Source organism: Sphaeroforma arctica (assembly GCF_001186125.1).
Source record: "Sphaeroforma arctica JP610 unplaced genomic scaffold supercont1.387, whole genome shotgun sequence".
Lineage (NCBI taxonomy): Eukaryota > Ichthyosporea > Ichthyophonida > Sphaeroforma > Sphaeroforma arctica.
Window position 1 is genome coordinate 59,141 of NW_014040171.1, and position 12,848 is coordinate 71,988.

Sequence of the window (12,848 nt, forward strand, 5' to 3'; positions counted from 1 at the left end):
TTAATATATATATATATATATAATATATTATATTATTATTATATATATATATATATGATGTCATTGAGTGGCTATGTTCACTGCCTATGGTCTATGAGCCTGATTGTGTCATGGCTGCTGAATGATGAGGTAGGCGCTATCACAGGAATCTCAAAGCAGAGATACGCGCAACCAATATGTGTTCATGTGTGGGAACACAATGGTCCTAAATTTCTGTCCCAATCGTTTGGACATGTCTGTACAGAAAGGTATGTTGGAACCACTATCGGTTTGCTACGTAAGAGTTGAGAAGATATCGCTATACTGGCGAGCAGCACGCTCGAGGGGCGAGATTGAAAGGATATGAACGTTAGATATGTCCCTTTCACCTCCTCATGTCACCATTCATATTCCTTCAATATCAGACAGAGCCCACCTTACTTAAATAGAGATAAACCTCACCTTGCTTAAATAGAGACAAACCTCACCTTGCTTAAATAGAGATAGACCTCACCTTACTTAAATAGAGATATACCGCATTTTTCTTATGTAGATATTTGAAATTCCAGCTTTTCCTTCTGCCTCATCGGTCAATTGGTGTTAGTTTCGCAGCTGGCAGATCCAATGCACCGATTTGTCTCTATCGCAAATCACCGCAAATGCCTCTGTGCCCCACAGCAGTGACCGTTGATGCTGCCACACGACCATTCAAACATGAGCACGGCTATACCTATTTTAATGGCATATATATATATATATATATATACTATCACCTCTGATCGCACTTCCCTTCTATCCTCGGAAGTAGATTCTGAGCTAAACGAGCTTGTGTTCAGGTGTCTCGCTGGGCTTGGTACTGTATACTTATACTGTCTGTGTACCTATTAAAAGGTAGTCTGTGTCTGTCACTCGCCCATCCACAGATGAATCTGACCAGGCCCGTGGACGTAAGCCTGCACGTACGTCGTACGGACAAAGTCCAGGCTCACCGGGGTGAACAGACGGAGGCTGCATCCCACACGTTTCAGGAGTACATGCAGCATGTGGACCATCTCATATACCCCAACGCACGCCATCACGACTACTACGCCGAGCATGAGCACACGCCTGTTAATATATACGTGGCTACAGACGACCCTACCCTCCCCAAGTATGTGGGTCCGTGAAGGCGGGTGTAGTACTGTTGGTGTTTTATGTATGCGTTCTAGTACATGGCTCTACCAGTAGGTTTGCCTACTGTATCTATATTTGCACATACTCGTGGATGCTTATATTAATAGACATATGTTATATGTACCACCTGATATATCACGGAAACTTATACACAGGTAAAAAACCCTATAGTCCTTGAGGAGCGAAGTTCACTGAATACAGTTAAATGGCTTCATGCAAACCGTATTGCAAGGTATATCGATGGGAAAAAAGTGGATGCAAGAATCAGTACAAGAACCAATACACGAAATAATACATGAATTAATACATGAATTAATACAGGAATTAATACAAGAATTAATACAAGAATTAATACATGAATTAATACAAGAATTAATACAGAAATTAATACAAGAATTAATACAAGAATTAATACAGGAATTAATACAAGAACTAGTACAGGAATTGATGCAAAAAAATGATACAAGAATTAATACAGGAATTAATGCAAGAATTAATACAAGCAATATTACAGCGTACACAATTGTACTTATTTATAATATATGTGTGGCAATGGGTTTGATGGTATTGGTGCGAATTAACTAACTCACTTGTCCTCGTCTATCGCTCCAATTCACTTGGAATTGGACCACATTTATATGATAAAAATCAGCGATTTCTCGAACTATCCGCGGTACAACTTCATCTACGACGAGAGGGGTATGGCGCTCGCGTCCAAACAGAACACAAGATACAACGCAGAGAGCCTAGACCGCCTGCTGCTGGATCTGCGGATGATGTCAGAGGCCGAGTTCTTTGTCGGTAGGTGTATACTTGGTCCATACGTTCTTTGTCGGTAGGTGTAACTTGATCCATACTTGCTTTGTCGGTAGGTGGGGATCGATGCCTTGGAAAGTACGTGTGTAAGTAGCTATATGCTCTGCTGGCGCTTATCCAAATGGATTTTCTTGGATCTAGGTATACTGTCGGATGGTGCAAGCAGTTTTGATTCATTATGGCTCGAAAGTAACATCTCCTGACATGTGCATACCACTGAATATTCATCACAAGTGTGTACGTGGATGGTAGAGTTGTGTACACCACTGAATATTCATCACAAGTATGTACATGGATGGTTGAGCGGAGGCGTAGTGCGTACAATATAACATACTTGTGGTTGTCTCCCGCTCCGTATCCATTTACATAGATGCGTGCGTGCGTTCAGCTGCACGGAATAGCACCGACTATGTTTCCTGTAGATAGGTATACTCGGAGAATTACACGGTGTATGAATATATAAAATCAGACATTCGGTCCTTCCGTTTCTGAAGGTAATACTTGACTCGTCCACTCCTATACACCCAGGGATAGTCTTATCTCAAGGGCTGCGTTTCCCATTTCATACACATATTTGTATTATAACTCATCTCCTTCAAATCGTGTCAATAAAAGTCTCGTACTACGACTCAATACTTCACCTCCGTATTCACAAGGATACTCTTCATTAGGTGGCTGATTCTAATGAACGCCTTACAACTATTATATTGGTATCTCGACTGTGTATTCGTACTTCTCTACCACCACTCTATGCAAAACAATGGACCCAACTTCATTTCCACTCAATTTATATATATATATATACATATAGGTACCTTCTCATCTCAGATCAGCAGGATTGTTGTTGAGCTGATGATGGCGAGAGGATTACCGGATGTGCCCAGGCGAGTGCACTCGGTTGATGCGGTCTACTATGCAGCAGAGTGAACTGCCACCCTCAACCAACCATATGAATTTAGAGACCTCGGGATCGGTTGCTATGCCCGCCGAACCGCAAATGCCAATACTAGCCTTGCATTTGCCCATGGTATACCCCTAATATTAAATACAGCGTCCGTAAATAGGTCACCTCAAACACCATAAATGAGGATATGGTGCATGGGAAATGCCAAAACTAGCCCTGCATTTGCTTATGGTAAACCCCTAATACTAAACACAGCGTCCGTAAATAGGTCACCTCAAACACCATAAATGAGGATACGGTGCATGGGAAATGCCAATACTAGCCCTGCATTTGCTTATGGTAAACCTCTAGTACTAAACATAGCGTCCGTAAATAAGTCACCTTAATTACTATAATTGAGGATACGGTGCATGAGCATGTGAAACGGGTTCCACGGCGAACGAAGCATGGTCCAGATGGACTGGGTATTCAAAGTATGGCATTATTCGGACACTGGATGTGAGATCAACGCTGGATGATGGATGATGACCAGCACCATATTATCTTTACATAAATGAATACGTTCGAATCCTTCTTTACGACATAAATGAATACGTTATAATCCGTAAAGAAGGCCTTATGTCGAGGTGTAAATGGCCCAAGAAACATACACATACGCAAAACGACTTTTTTCATGAGACTGAGACTGTGGGCGGGGATCAATCACGTGGGTATAGAGTCGGCGCTATAGACATAATGAAAATATCCTACCTCATTTGGTGTTTTAACGCGTAATAAATAGTATTATTTCTATGAAGAAGACCGAACTTCTTGAATATAAGGACCTGTCATTACCGACGAGATGCAATCTGCATGGCCATATGAGCTTGTTACTATATTGGGTGTTGAAGTTTTGGGACAAACATGAGTGTCCATACAATTGACGTAACAAGATGTACCAAACGGGGTTATTATAATGAGTGTGAGTGTTGAAGTCTTGGGACAAACATGGGTGTCCACACAATTGACGTAACAAGATGTACCAAATGAGGACTGATGCATTTTTGAAGTGGTCACCATGAATCAGGACCAACTTGCCATATTTCTAATACATTTTGGACTGGTCACCATGGACAAAGGACAAACTTCGACATTTCTGTTACAGAATTGGCACGTAGATAGGGAAATGAAAGCGCACGAGTTTTTGGGTCCGGAGTGACGAATGAGCACAAATCAACCAATGAGGACAGATTTATAAGTTCATATTCCGAACTTGGCATTGGAAGAAAAACATTGGTGACCACGCACAAGAAAAGTGCATTCTTGGAACCAATAGTGAATGTCGTAAATAGACATGATTTTGCCTTATGGTTGCCATAGATACGCATGTTTTGAGGATTTGCTCCGTGCCGTTACCTAAGTCTGTTGGTAATGATTGTATATATCGACGTAAAACAAAGATGTGAGGACTGAGGAGATGAATTAGACCCGTTTAAGCGCATCTGAAACCAACTAATTCATGTACATGCCAGAAAACGGGTGAACGTGCAGATACACGGGGCCCTTCATCGCCCATAGGCATTCAAGATATATATATATATATATATACCTATAGTATGCATCTACAATGAGGTTTGGTATCAAATGATTTGGTTTATTAGATTGCCATCGAATATCTCTCAAAATATGCTTGCTGTCCTTCCTCTATATAGCGAACATGACAGACAGACTTTTGTGTTCTCAACTCGCGTTTACAGTGACGTTTGCATAGATCGTTCATGCAGCCTCTTTGAAGTGATACCAGGAGCAGTTTGAAGGGCCAGGCATACTAAACGTATAACTTTCATAACAGGATAATTTCATGCAACCATCCATACACCCATTATATACGTATACATATATATTTATGTAGTATTTGTCCTTATGTACTGAAGTACATCTTTGGTCAGTGCTGTATATCCGTCCATAGTTATTCTGAATCTAGACTCCTCTCCCATCGTTATATGTGTAGGGTCGTACGTCTGCCCATATATTCAGACTACTCTTCAATCTTCCCAAAGTAATATGTCGGGGGTCGTACGTCTTCGGGGATGTGGTGCTTCCTGAAGTTCATGATGATCTCTGAGGCGGGGTTGACACAGTTGCCCAGGAACACATCCGACAACTCCTCAATGACTACATCGAGTACCTGAGTTGGGTTGTGTATTAAAAGTGGTTGAGATATGGGCTCAGCGGCAGTATACAATATATGTGTGCCGAGAGTAGAGAAAACGAAAGAAGCTGAATGCAATCCCACACACATGTACGCGCGCTATAACTATCCAAGCGTATTAAAAATTGAGCAACGTCTTCTGAAACGCATATTCGGTTAGTGGTCCCACAGGATGTGCTTATATTTTAAAATCTTTTGGATAGGTCTATTGACATACAAGCCGGGATTGGAACGTCATACACGGTATAAATACTTAGACATAAATGTATACTACACAAGGTGTGCATTGAATAGACTTTTACATATACATGTACTACCCAAGGTGTACATAGATATACTTCACATATTCTCTGACATATACGTATAATATTCAAGGTGTACATAAATACACATGTACATATACTACACAAAATATACTTACATATACGTATAATACACAAAATATACTTACATATACGTATAATACACAAAATATACTTACATATACGTATAATACACAAAATATACATACATATATGTATAATACACAAAATATACATACATATATGTATAATACACAAAATATACGTATAATACACAAAATATACATACATATATGTATAATACACAAAATATACGTATAATACACAAAATATACATACATATATGTATAATACCCAAGGTATATATACATATACGTATATTACACAAAATGTACATACATATACGTATAATACATAACATAGTAGCTGTTCACGAACAAGAAAATCGTTCAACGCCTCAAGCCATCTCAATACTCACCTCGTTACCAGTGCCTGCGATGACAATAACACCGCTCATTTCCTGCTTAGCCAACATTTTCTGGAGATTAGGAATAAACGGCTCTGTGATGGCGTCCGCAATCAGGAATATCGACTTGACTGTTTTCGGGAATTGCGAAATAAGGATCAGTATATTAGGAATTTGAAATTCCAAATATAAGAAAGATATGCCTCTCTAAATGGTATCATATATCGGTTTACCATACAGACATGCATGTATATACAGAATCGCAACTTAACCTATCGGGCATAGACCCAGAAATAGATATCTGAATCCATATCCATCGATCGCCTAACATCAGCACACAACGTATGTGTGTGCATGACACAACAGGTGCGCATAGAATACGCCCGGAATAACCACATTATATGAATAGCTACCCGAGCTAGGTACGGACGCAAACCCACTGTTTCCTTCAGAGTGCTACGCTTTTAGACTTACCTTTTTCCTTAATGGCCACGTCAACGATATCTGTTAGCATCTTGTATTCACTGGGTTTGCACAGGCCGGCATAGATTTTTTCTGTGGGTGTCCCAATGGAAGAAATTGAATTATATACATATGTATATATATATATAAATATATAAATTGAAGTTTGGAAAGTTTCCTTGGCTGTGGGGTTGCTAGATAGTAGACAGGGTCAGTAGAAATCTCGTCCCGAACAGCTAGAGCTCTGCGTATAATTAAGCGGATGTATACTACCCGAGACTTTCGTATTCACTACCAATACTTCAGACAATATACAAATAAACACACCAGCATACGCCAGGCATGTCTGATCCCACTACTACACTAAGCCGGTACGTAAACTTCACCTGTGCTAGCATGAAACGAATAGGGGTCTGCACATGTTATGTTGTTCTGTCTGAGCGCGTGCCAAATGGACTACAACTGCCAGCAAATGCCACAGATGCCCTTAACTGTTAGCCAACACTCGCACGCTACATGACACACAAACATATACACTCTGTCGACATAACATAAGACCAACACACTAGCACACACCGTTTTCGCCTAAACACTGACGGGATGCTAAGATCCTGTCCGCTCCTGACACCGCCGCCTCGCACGTTGTAGCCCATGACTTGCCACCCGCTATCTGCACACTCATGAAGGGCCGCGGAAGGTACTTCTCTACGTAGTCAATGCTGGCTTCTAATAGGTCTATAGTGGACAATTAATGGGGAGAGGGAGATGAGTGACATACGCAGAGGTACGCTATTAGTCTACTACACAAATAAAAGTACAGATATACCTACAGGGGTCCATATGCCCATTTATACACACACAGAAACATACTATGCTTCTACTAAACACAAATAACTACCTATACACGTACAAGGGTTTCTATGCTCAAATTCACACACAGAACACACTAATATTCTACTAAACACAAATAATTGCCCATACACTTACAAGGACTCCAAGAGTTCCTATGCTCATATACACACATAGAAACGCACTATTATTCTACCACACACAAATAACCACATATACCACAGAAACACACTATGCTTTTACCACACAAATAGCCACATATACCACAGAAACACACTGTGCCTCTATCACATACACACGTACAAGGGTTCCATCGGAAGTAGCCGTATAACGAGTCAAGCCTGGTTTCCAAGGGATAGCGCGCGAGCGAGCCTGTGACAAACACGGGATCGGACTCAGGCACAGGACGAGTTTTGCGGGAGAAGGGCTTTTTTCCGATAAAGTCGATGCTGTATGCGTCCCAGTATTGTGCGGCCTTGGGGGTGGTCTATTTTTCGGGTTGTTTTGGGGTTCAGGTAGTAGTGTAGCAAGGGGTTGAGCGCTTGTGTATGTATGGACATGTGTATGAGATATAAGTAAGGTCAGGATTTAGGGTTCTTGGGTGTGGTCTGTTTTCGAAGATTTAGGTAGAAGTGTACCAAGGGATTGTGCGCTTGCGTATGTATGGACATTTGTACGAGGATATGGATATACGTAGAGGTGCATAGCCGTTCATAGTTGGTGGAGTGATTTGTTTGCTTAATTCCGTTAACGAGTGAGACCTTATTCTACTAAATCACAGTGTAAATTTACGGCATATTACTTAGAGAGGCACTATCGGCTTAAATCGATGGAAGTTTGAGGCAATAAGCAGGCCTAGATCTATATACATACATATGTACATGTGTGTATGACAAGCGCACCTACAATCGCTTAATTCTCCACGGAACGTCTCGTTTGCAACACTGAACACCTCATATACCAAAAGACAAACCGCACTACAGCGCTGCGACAGCCATACTACTGATATGTACTATATTACAAAAGTGTTTACACTCACTATATTGATTGAATATAAGACAACGGATATGTCCCTTATCATATATATTTTTGTATCGTAAACGTAGTGTTGGTATTCCAGATACCCGAATGGAAAGTACTATGGATGTGAGTCACAGCTCAAAAACAAACACAGAAAATGCTATACACAGGGTACTATTAAGAAGAAGGCACTCGATAGAGGAATATAAAGCATCTGACTACTGATATATGAACACTTGATTGGCGAATATGATAATTTAACTACTAATATATGAACACATGATTGGCGAATATGATAAAATTTAACTACTAATATATGAACACTAAACATTTGGCTACTAATATATGAACACTTTATAACGCATCTGACTACTGATGTACGAACAATATAAAGCATCTGACTGTAAATATACGAACTCAGATGGGACTTACCTTTAGGTTACAGTTCTGTGACTTTTCATATAATGGCCATTCTTCATCGCAATATGCGTATCGTTCGTCTACGGGCCATCGGGTTTCACCAAACCTTCATCAATATAGAGTTTTTTTAACAAGAAGAAGAAAGAATACATACATTATATAAATATGGGGATGGAAGGATAGCCAAGTGTTACTGCTAATCATCATAAGCTCAAGATATAACACCTTCGCACGACGTACACCACATACTTTTCCATGAAGTCTTCTAAGGTGATGAAGCGAGGATCGAACATCTTTAAGGATGTCATGTCAAATACCTGCAAGATGTCCAGTTATTGATACGGTTATTATACATGCTCAGTTGTTGTTACGGTTATTATACATGGTCAGATGAACCTACGGTTAATGTTTGTTCCTTAGCGATTAAGTTCTTAGTTCACATAAGCACTACACTGAGTTTAATGGCAGTCGGTGTCACCAGACCGGTTTAGGATTTGTAAACGGCATTGATTTCATTTTAGGATATGTAAAGGCTTTGATCCTGTTCTAGGATTTGTAAAGGCTGTGATCCCGTTTTGAGATTTGGAAACGGCATTGGTCCCAAATTAAGTGACACTCATCGCACTGCAGAGGCCTTTGTCTACGGTCGTAGGTCGAGATAAACACACTGGTTAACTACACTGACGCAAAAGGCTTTAGAGCCGCAAGCAGCAGACCACACTAGTATTGTGATAAACACTTACCAAGAACTGGAACAAAAACTCTCCGTGTGATTAGAATTCGTACAGTACGTCTCCTATCACAGCCTCTATTGTGGAGGTGAATGTGGTTGTGACAGACACAAACATAGGGATACATACACAAACATGGGAATACATACACAAGCATAGGAATACAGACACAAACATAAGAATACATACACAAACATACGCAAAAAAGGAGTACATACACAAGCATAGGAATATATTCATGCATACTCGTACTGTCGAGCAATGGATGCAAGACTACCCCTACGCAAGGGACTCTCACACACGTAGGTCAGCAAGTCTACCGTCCATAAGTTGACGGCACACCAACCCCAGTCCCGACACAAACACACATATACAGATACGGGTTTCCTTAAAGACCCTAAAATCATATGCGGACACCAGTTCGGTACCAGGATACTTACGTCGTTGAACTTCAACAGTCGGGTTTGCTGAACGGATTGGTCGTGGATGGAGAAGGCGGGTAGGACCACGTTGCGCCCCAGCTTTGCGGTAGTGCCAATCATTCCCATAGCATGCGCAATCTGTGAGTGAAGTGTCACGCGTAGAAATTGAGTGTACGTTTACTTTTACGTTTGTACAATACAATTGACAATATGTAAGTGTCACACGTAGAAATTCAGCACACGTTTACTTTTACGTTTATGCAATGCAATCGGCAGAAAGTCCAATTCATAGATATAATTGATGGCATTAATATGAGTTATGTGGATTGTATGAAATGATGGGTCGATTCAGGCAGTTGCGTGAGAGATTGTACACCACGGACAATACCGCAATCTTGAGCACAAATAAGGTCAGATTCAGTGAATTATACAAACAGGTCCTAAAATTTTACATCAAACATGAATTGTGGTGGCTAAGACAATGTATTTGAAATAAACAGTCTGTATTATACGCTAGTCAGCGCACACTGAGCTAAGAAAAGTCTTTGAAGTTGATTATCGTTAATTAAGCGCAATTGTTCGCCCATGACCCCTTTCAACCTTATGCAAATTTTAATATACAATTTGATTTCAGAAGCAAGCGGGAAGATTGTGTATAGGAGGGAAAGAAGAGAGGTAGGATATAGTAGTCTGATTCCTATTGTTGATGAAATGATATGTGCACTAGATAGGAGACAATTTAATAATCTAAGTGGACAATGTATTATTAAAGCAAACATGCAATAGTGCGAAATAAGAGTTTAATAAAAAGTTTTGCTTCTGTTAAATTTCACTGTTTGATACAGAGACGAATACATGGGAGGATAGTGTATCGCAGTAGAGTTGATGCGTATACTTCGGTGGGTACCCTTCTGAATATAGTGCTCAGTGGTAGAGCTGCTGCTAAAGTAGGAGAAGAGTACCCCAATAGTGGTTGTCGGGTTGTTTCTTTGGCTATTGGCTAGGGCATAGAGTTAAATTCAGCACGATATTTATTCTATGGAAGTAGTACGGGTAGAAGATAAATAGCATGCTACTAGCACGAGTAAGCATCGCCTGAAATACACAGTATGGAAGTTAAAATGTAGCTCGGATATATTCTATATTAGACACAGTCGTGTATTTTTCCTTCCTGAGTATTCAATTTACAGAACTACACACTACATAGACATCTAATTTAATTTTTTCCCTAGTTACTAGAAACCTGCTTGTGAAACATGTACCTTGCGGTTATTGAGGCTCATACCACTATACCATCTACACACACGTTCTAGACAGTAGAAACTTGCCCTGTGAAGCAATCATGCAGTCAGAGCTGCTCATACCCCTATAACCTCCACACATACATACCTGTTGTGTGAACTTGCCCTTCTGGTTAGACCACATATGGTATCCACGTCGATCCCACCCATCTTCCTCAATAAAATCATCGTGCTCGGCTTTGGCGTCTTTCTGGCCCTTGATCAGATGCTCCTTGAGCATTTTCTGTTTGTGATCAGCATCACCAATAGCCTGCTCCTCAGCTTGCTCTACTTGCACAGCAAGTGGTTTCTGAACACCATCGGCTTCTAGCACTACTTCGCCTTCCATATGGGCTTCATTGGATTCTAAGCGCTCGCCAGATGCGATGGCGAACGAGGCTGCCAGCACCGATAGCAAGTAGTAGCTCTTCATCTTTATTTATGTGTGTGTATACGTTTTTCTTCTTCACGTAACTTTGTATGTACAATGTGCAAGTGCAGACCTATGACTATGTATACGGAGTGGTCTCTATCTATCCTGTACGTGCATATATATTTTACGTATGCCGTGCTTGCTGATGAAGTCCGTTTGCAGTGACAGTTAAAGTTTGTCCTCCAAAAAGAAGAAAAAAGCTTTTACCTTGGGTTGGGCGGTTGCCGTGGTTTGTTCGATCTGGTTGCTAAACAACAACGATTTATTAAAATAAAAATACAAAAAAAGAAACACAACAGCACTACTCAGCCTCTCAGTCTCTGTAGCCCGGCTCAGGCCTGCAGGCGGTACAGTCTCGTCAAGACTTCATAGTACCGAACGTCTGCATAGTTCAATAGAGCAATGTCAAATGTCAATGTCATGTGTCAATGTCATGTGTCAATGACAAGAACTGTGAGATTCCCCACAGCCAGACTGCCAGTAATAACTCACCACTCACCAGTGAGACTTGGAGAGGCTTCACTGTGAGAGTGAGACTGTGTGCCTCAGTGTGAGACTGAGAGGCCGTGAGGCGTGACTGGCTGACTGCGAACCTGTGACGCCACGACTCCGCGTCAGGTTTGTTTTATTTATTATTCTCATTTTTTTTCCTCGATATTGTACAAGACCAATATAGATAAATAAATAAACAAATACCCCTGGGCCTGTACTCCTCCCTGTAGTCCTGTCCTGTTTCAGTGTTTTTAGGTCTCATGCCTCTGTGTGTATTTAAAAAAAAAGTATCTTTTGACTGTTGTGGATATACCACAGGGCAGGGTTTTACTTAGCTTAGGGTTTTCTCAATTGTTCATCATTGGTGTTTTATCACACATTTTTATTCGGTAATCGATAAAGAATCTCACTAATTGTGTACTTATTCATTAATCTGATAATCATGAATATATAGTATGCATGCAGATGTATTATTAGTTTAAAGGGCTAGAGAGATTCACTTATTTGCAACGAACCAGGCAACAGTGATCTGTAAACTATAGTTCTCAAGTGGCGTGAGGTTTATGATATATTCTGAACATTAGTCAGGGTAAAAAGGAAAAGGATCTAATTTAGACTACTACAGCGGTAGTTCCATGAATTCCACTCGGTATATCAATAGGAGACAAAACAATATTCTTCCTGTGCTAGCTGTAAAGAATATTCAGTCAGGATGACAGTTGCACCGAGAGCAGAGTCAACTATTGTTGATGCCAATAACCCCACTCCTGATCCGTTCGTAGCATATAGGCGACAGGATACACCGTATACAGTTCTTGAGGTTATGAAGGTGAGTCTGAAAGAAACACCCTGATACTCAGTTTGAGGCTTGTTGCATCTGGGTTTACATGTTATATATGTACCTGCGA

At 40.6% G+C, this 12,848-nt stretch overlaps 3 protein-coding genes across 3 annotated transcripts in view; 2 read left to right on the forward strand and 1 right to left on the reverse strand.

Annotated features, from left to right (window-relative positions):
- The window catches only part of SARC_05816 (hypothetical protein), a 5,073-nt gene extending 1,430 nt beyond the window's left edge, over positions 1-3,643 (forward strand). Inside the window, exons 3-6 of the mRNA XM_014300312.1 lie at positions 903-1,129; positions 1,805-1,953; positions 2,780-3,032; positions 3,141-3,643. Of these exons, the coding sequence (XP_014155787.1) occupies positions 903-1,129; positions 1,805-1,953; positions 2,780-2,895 (492 nt within the window). The 3' untranslated portion in view covers positions 2,896-3,032; positions 3,141-3,643. The remainder of the gene's footprint in view (positions 1-902; positions 1,130-1,804; positions 1,954-2,779; positions 3,033-3,140) is intronic.
- An 841-nt stretch (positions 3,644-4,484) lies between these two features.
- Positions 4,485-11,605, reverse strand: SARC_05817 (hypothetical protein). Its single transcript, XM_014300313.1, has 9 exons — positions 11,125-11,605; positions 9,754-9,873; positions 8,832-8,899; positions 8,595-8,688; positions 7,446-7,629; positions 6,870-7,028; positions 6,306-6,386; positions 5,844-5,962; positions 4,485-5,039 (listed from the first exon to the last, which is right to left on the reverse strand). The coding sequence occupies exons 1-9, from the start codon at positions 11,446-11,448 to the stop codon at positions 4,890-4,892; spliced, it is 1,299 nt and encodes a 432-aa protein (XP_014155788.1). The 5' UTR covers positions 11,449-11,605; the 3' UTR covers positions 4,485-4,889.
- An 809-nt stretch (positions 11,606-12,414) lies between these two features.
- SARC_05818 (hypothetical protein) overlaps positions 12,415-12,848 on the forward strand; it is a 6,616-nt gene continuing 6,182 nt past the window's right edge. Inside the window, exon 1 of the mRNA XM_014300314.1 lies at positions 12,415-12,769. Within this exon, the coding sequence (XP_014155789.1) occupies positions 12,653-12,769 (117 nt within the window). The 5' untranslated portion in view covers positions 12,415-12,652. The remainder of the gene's footprint in view (positions 12,770-12,848) is intronic.

Excerpts from the sequence above, each read along its gene's own strand:
- SARC_05817 (XM_014300313.1), bottom strand. The coding sequence starts at position 11,448 with ATGAAGAGCTACTACTTGCTATCGGTGCTGGCAGCCTCGTTCGCCATC. Across the intron at positions 8,900-9,753 it reads GACTGTTGAAGTTCAACGAC|GTATTTGACATGACATCCTT; the intron begins GTAAGTATCCTG and ends GACATCTTGCAG. Across the intron at positions 6,387-6,869 it reads TCAGTGTTTAGGCGAAAACG|AAAAAATCTATGCCGGCCTG; the intron begins GTGTGTGCTAGT and ends GGACACCCACAG.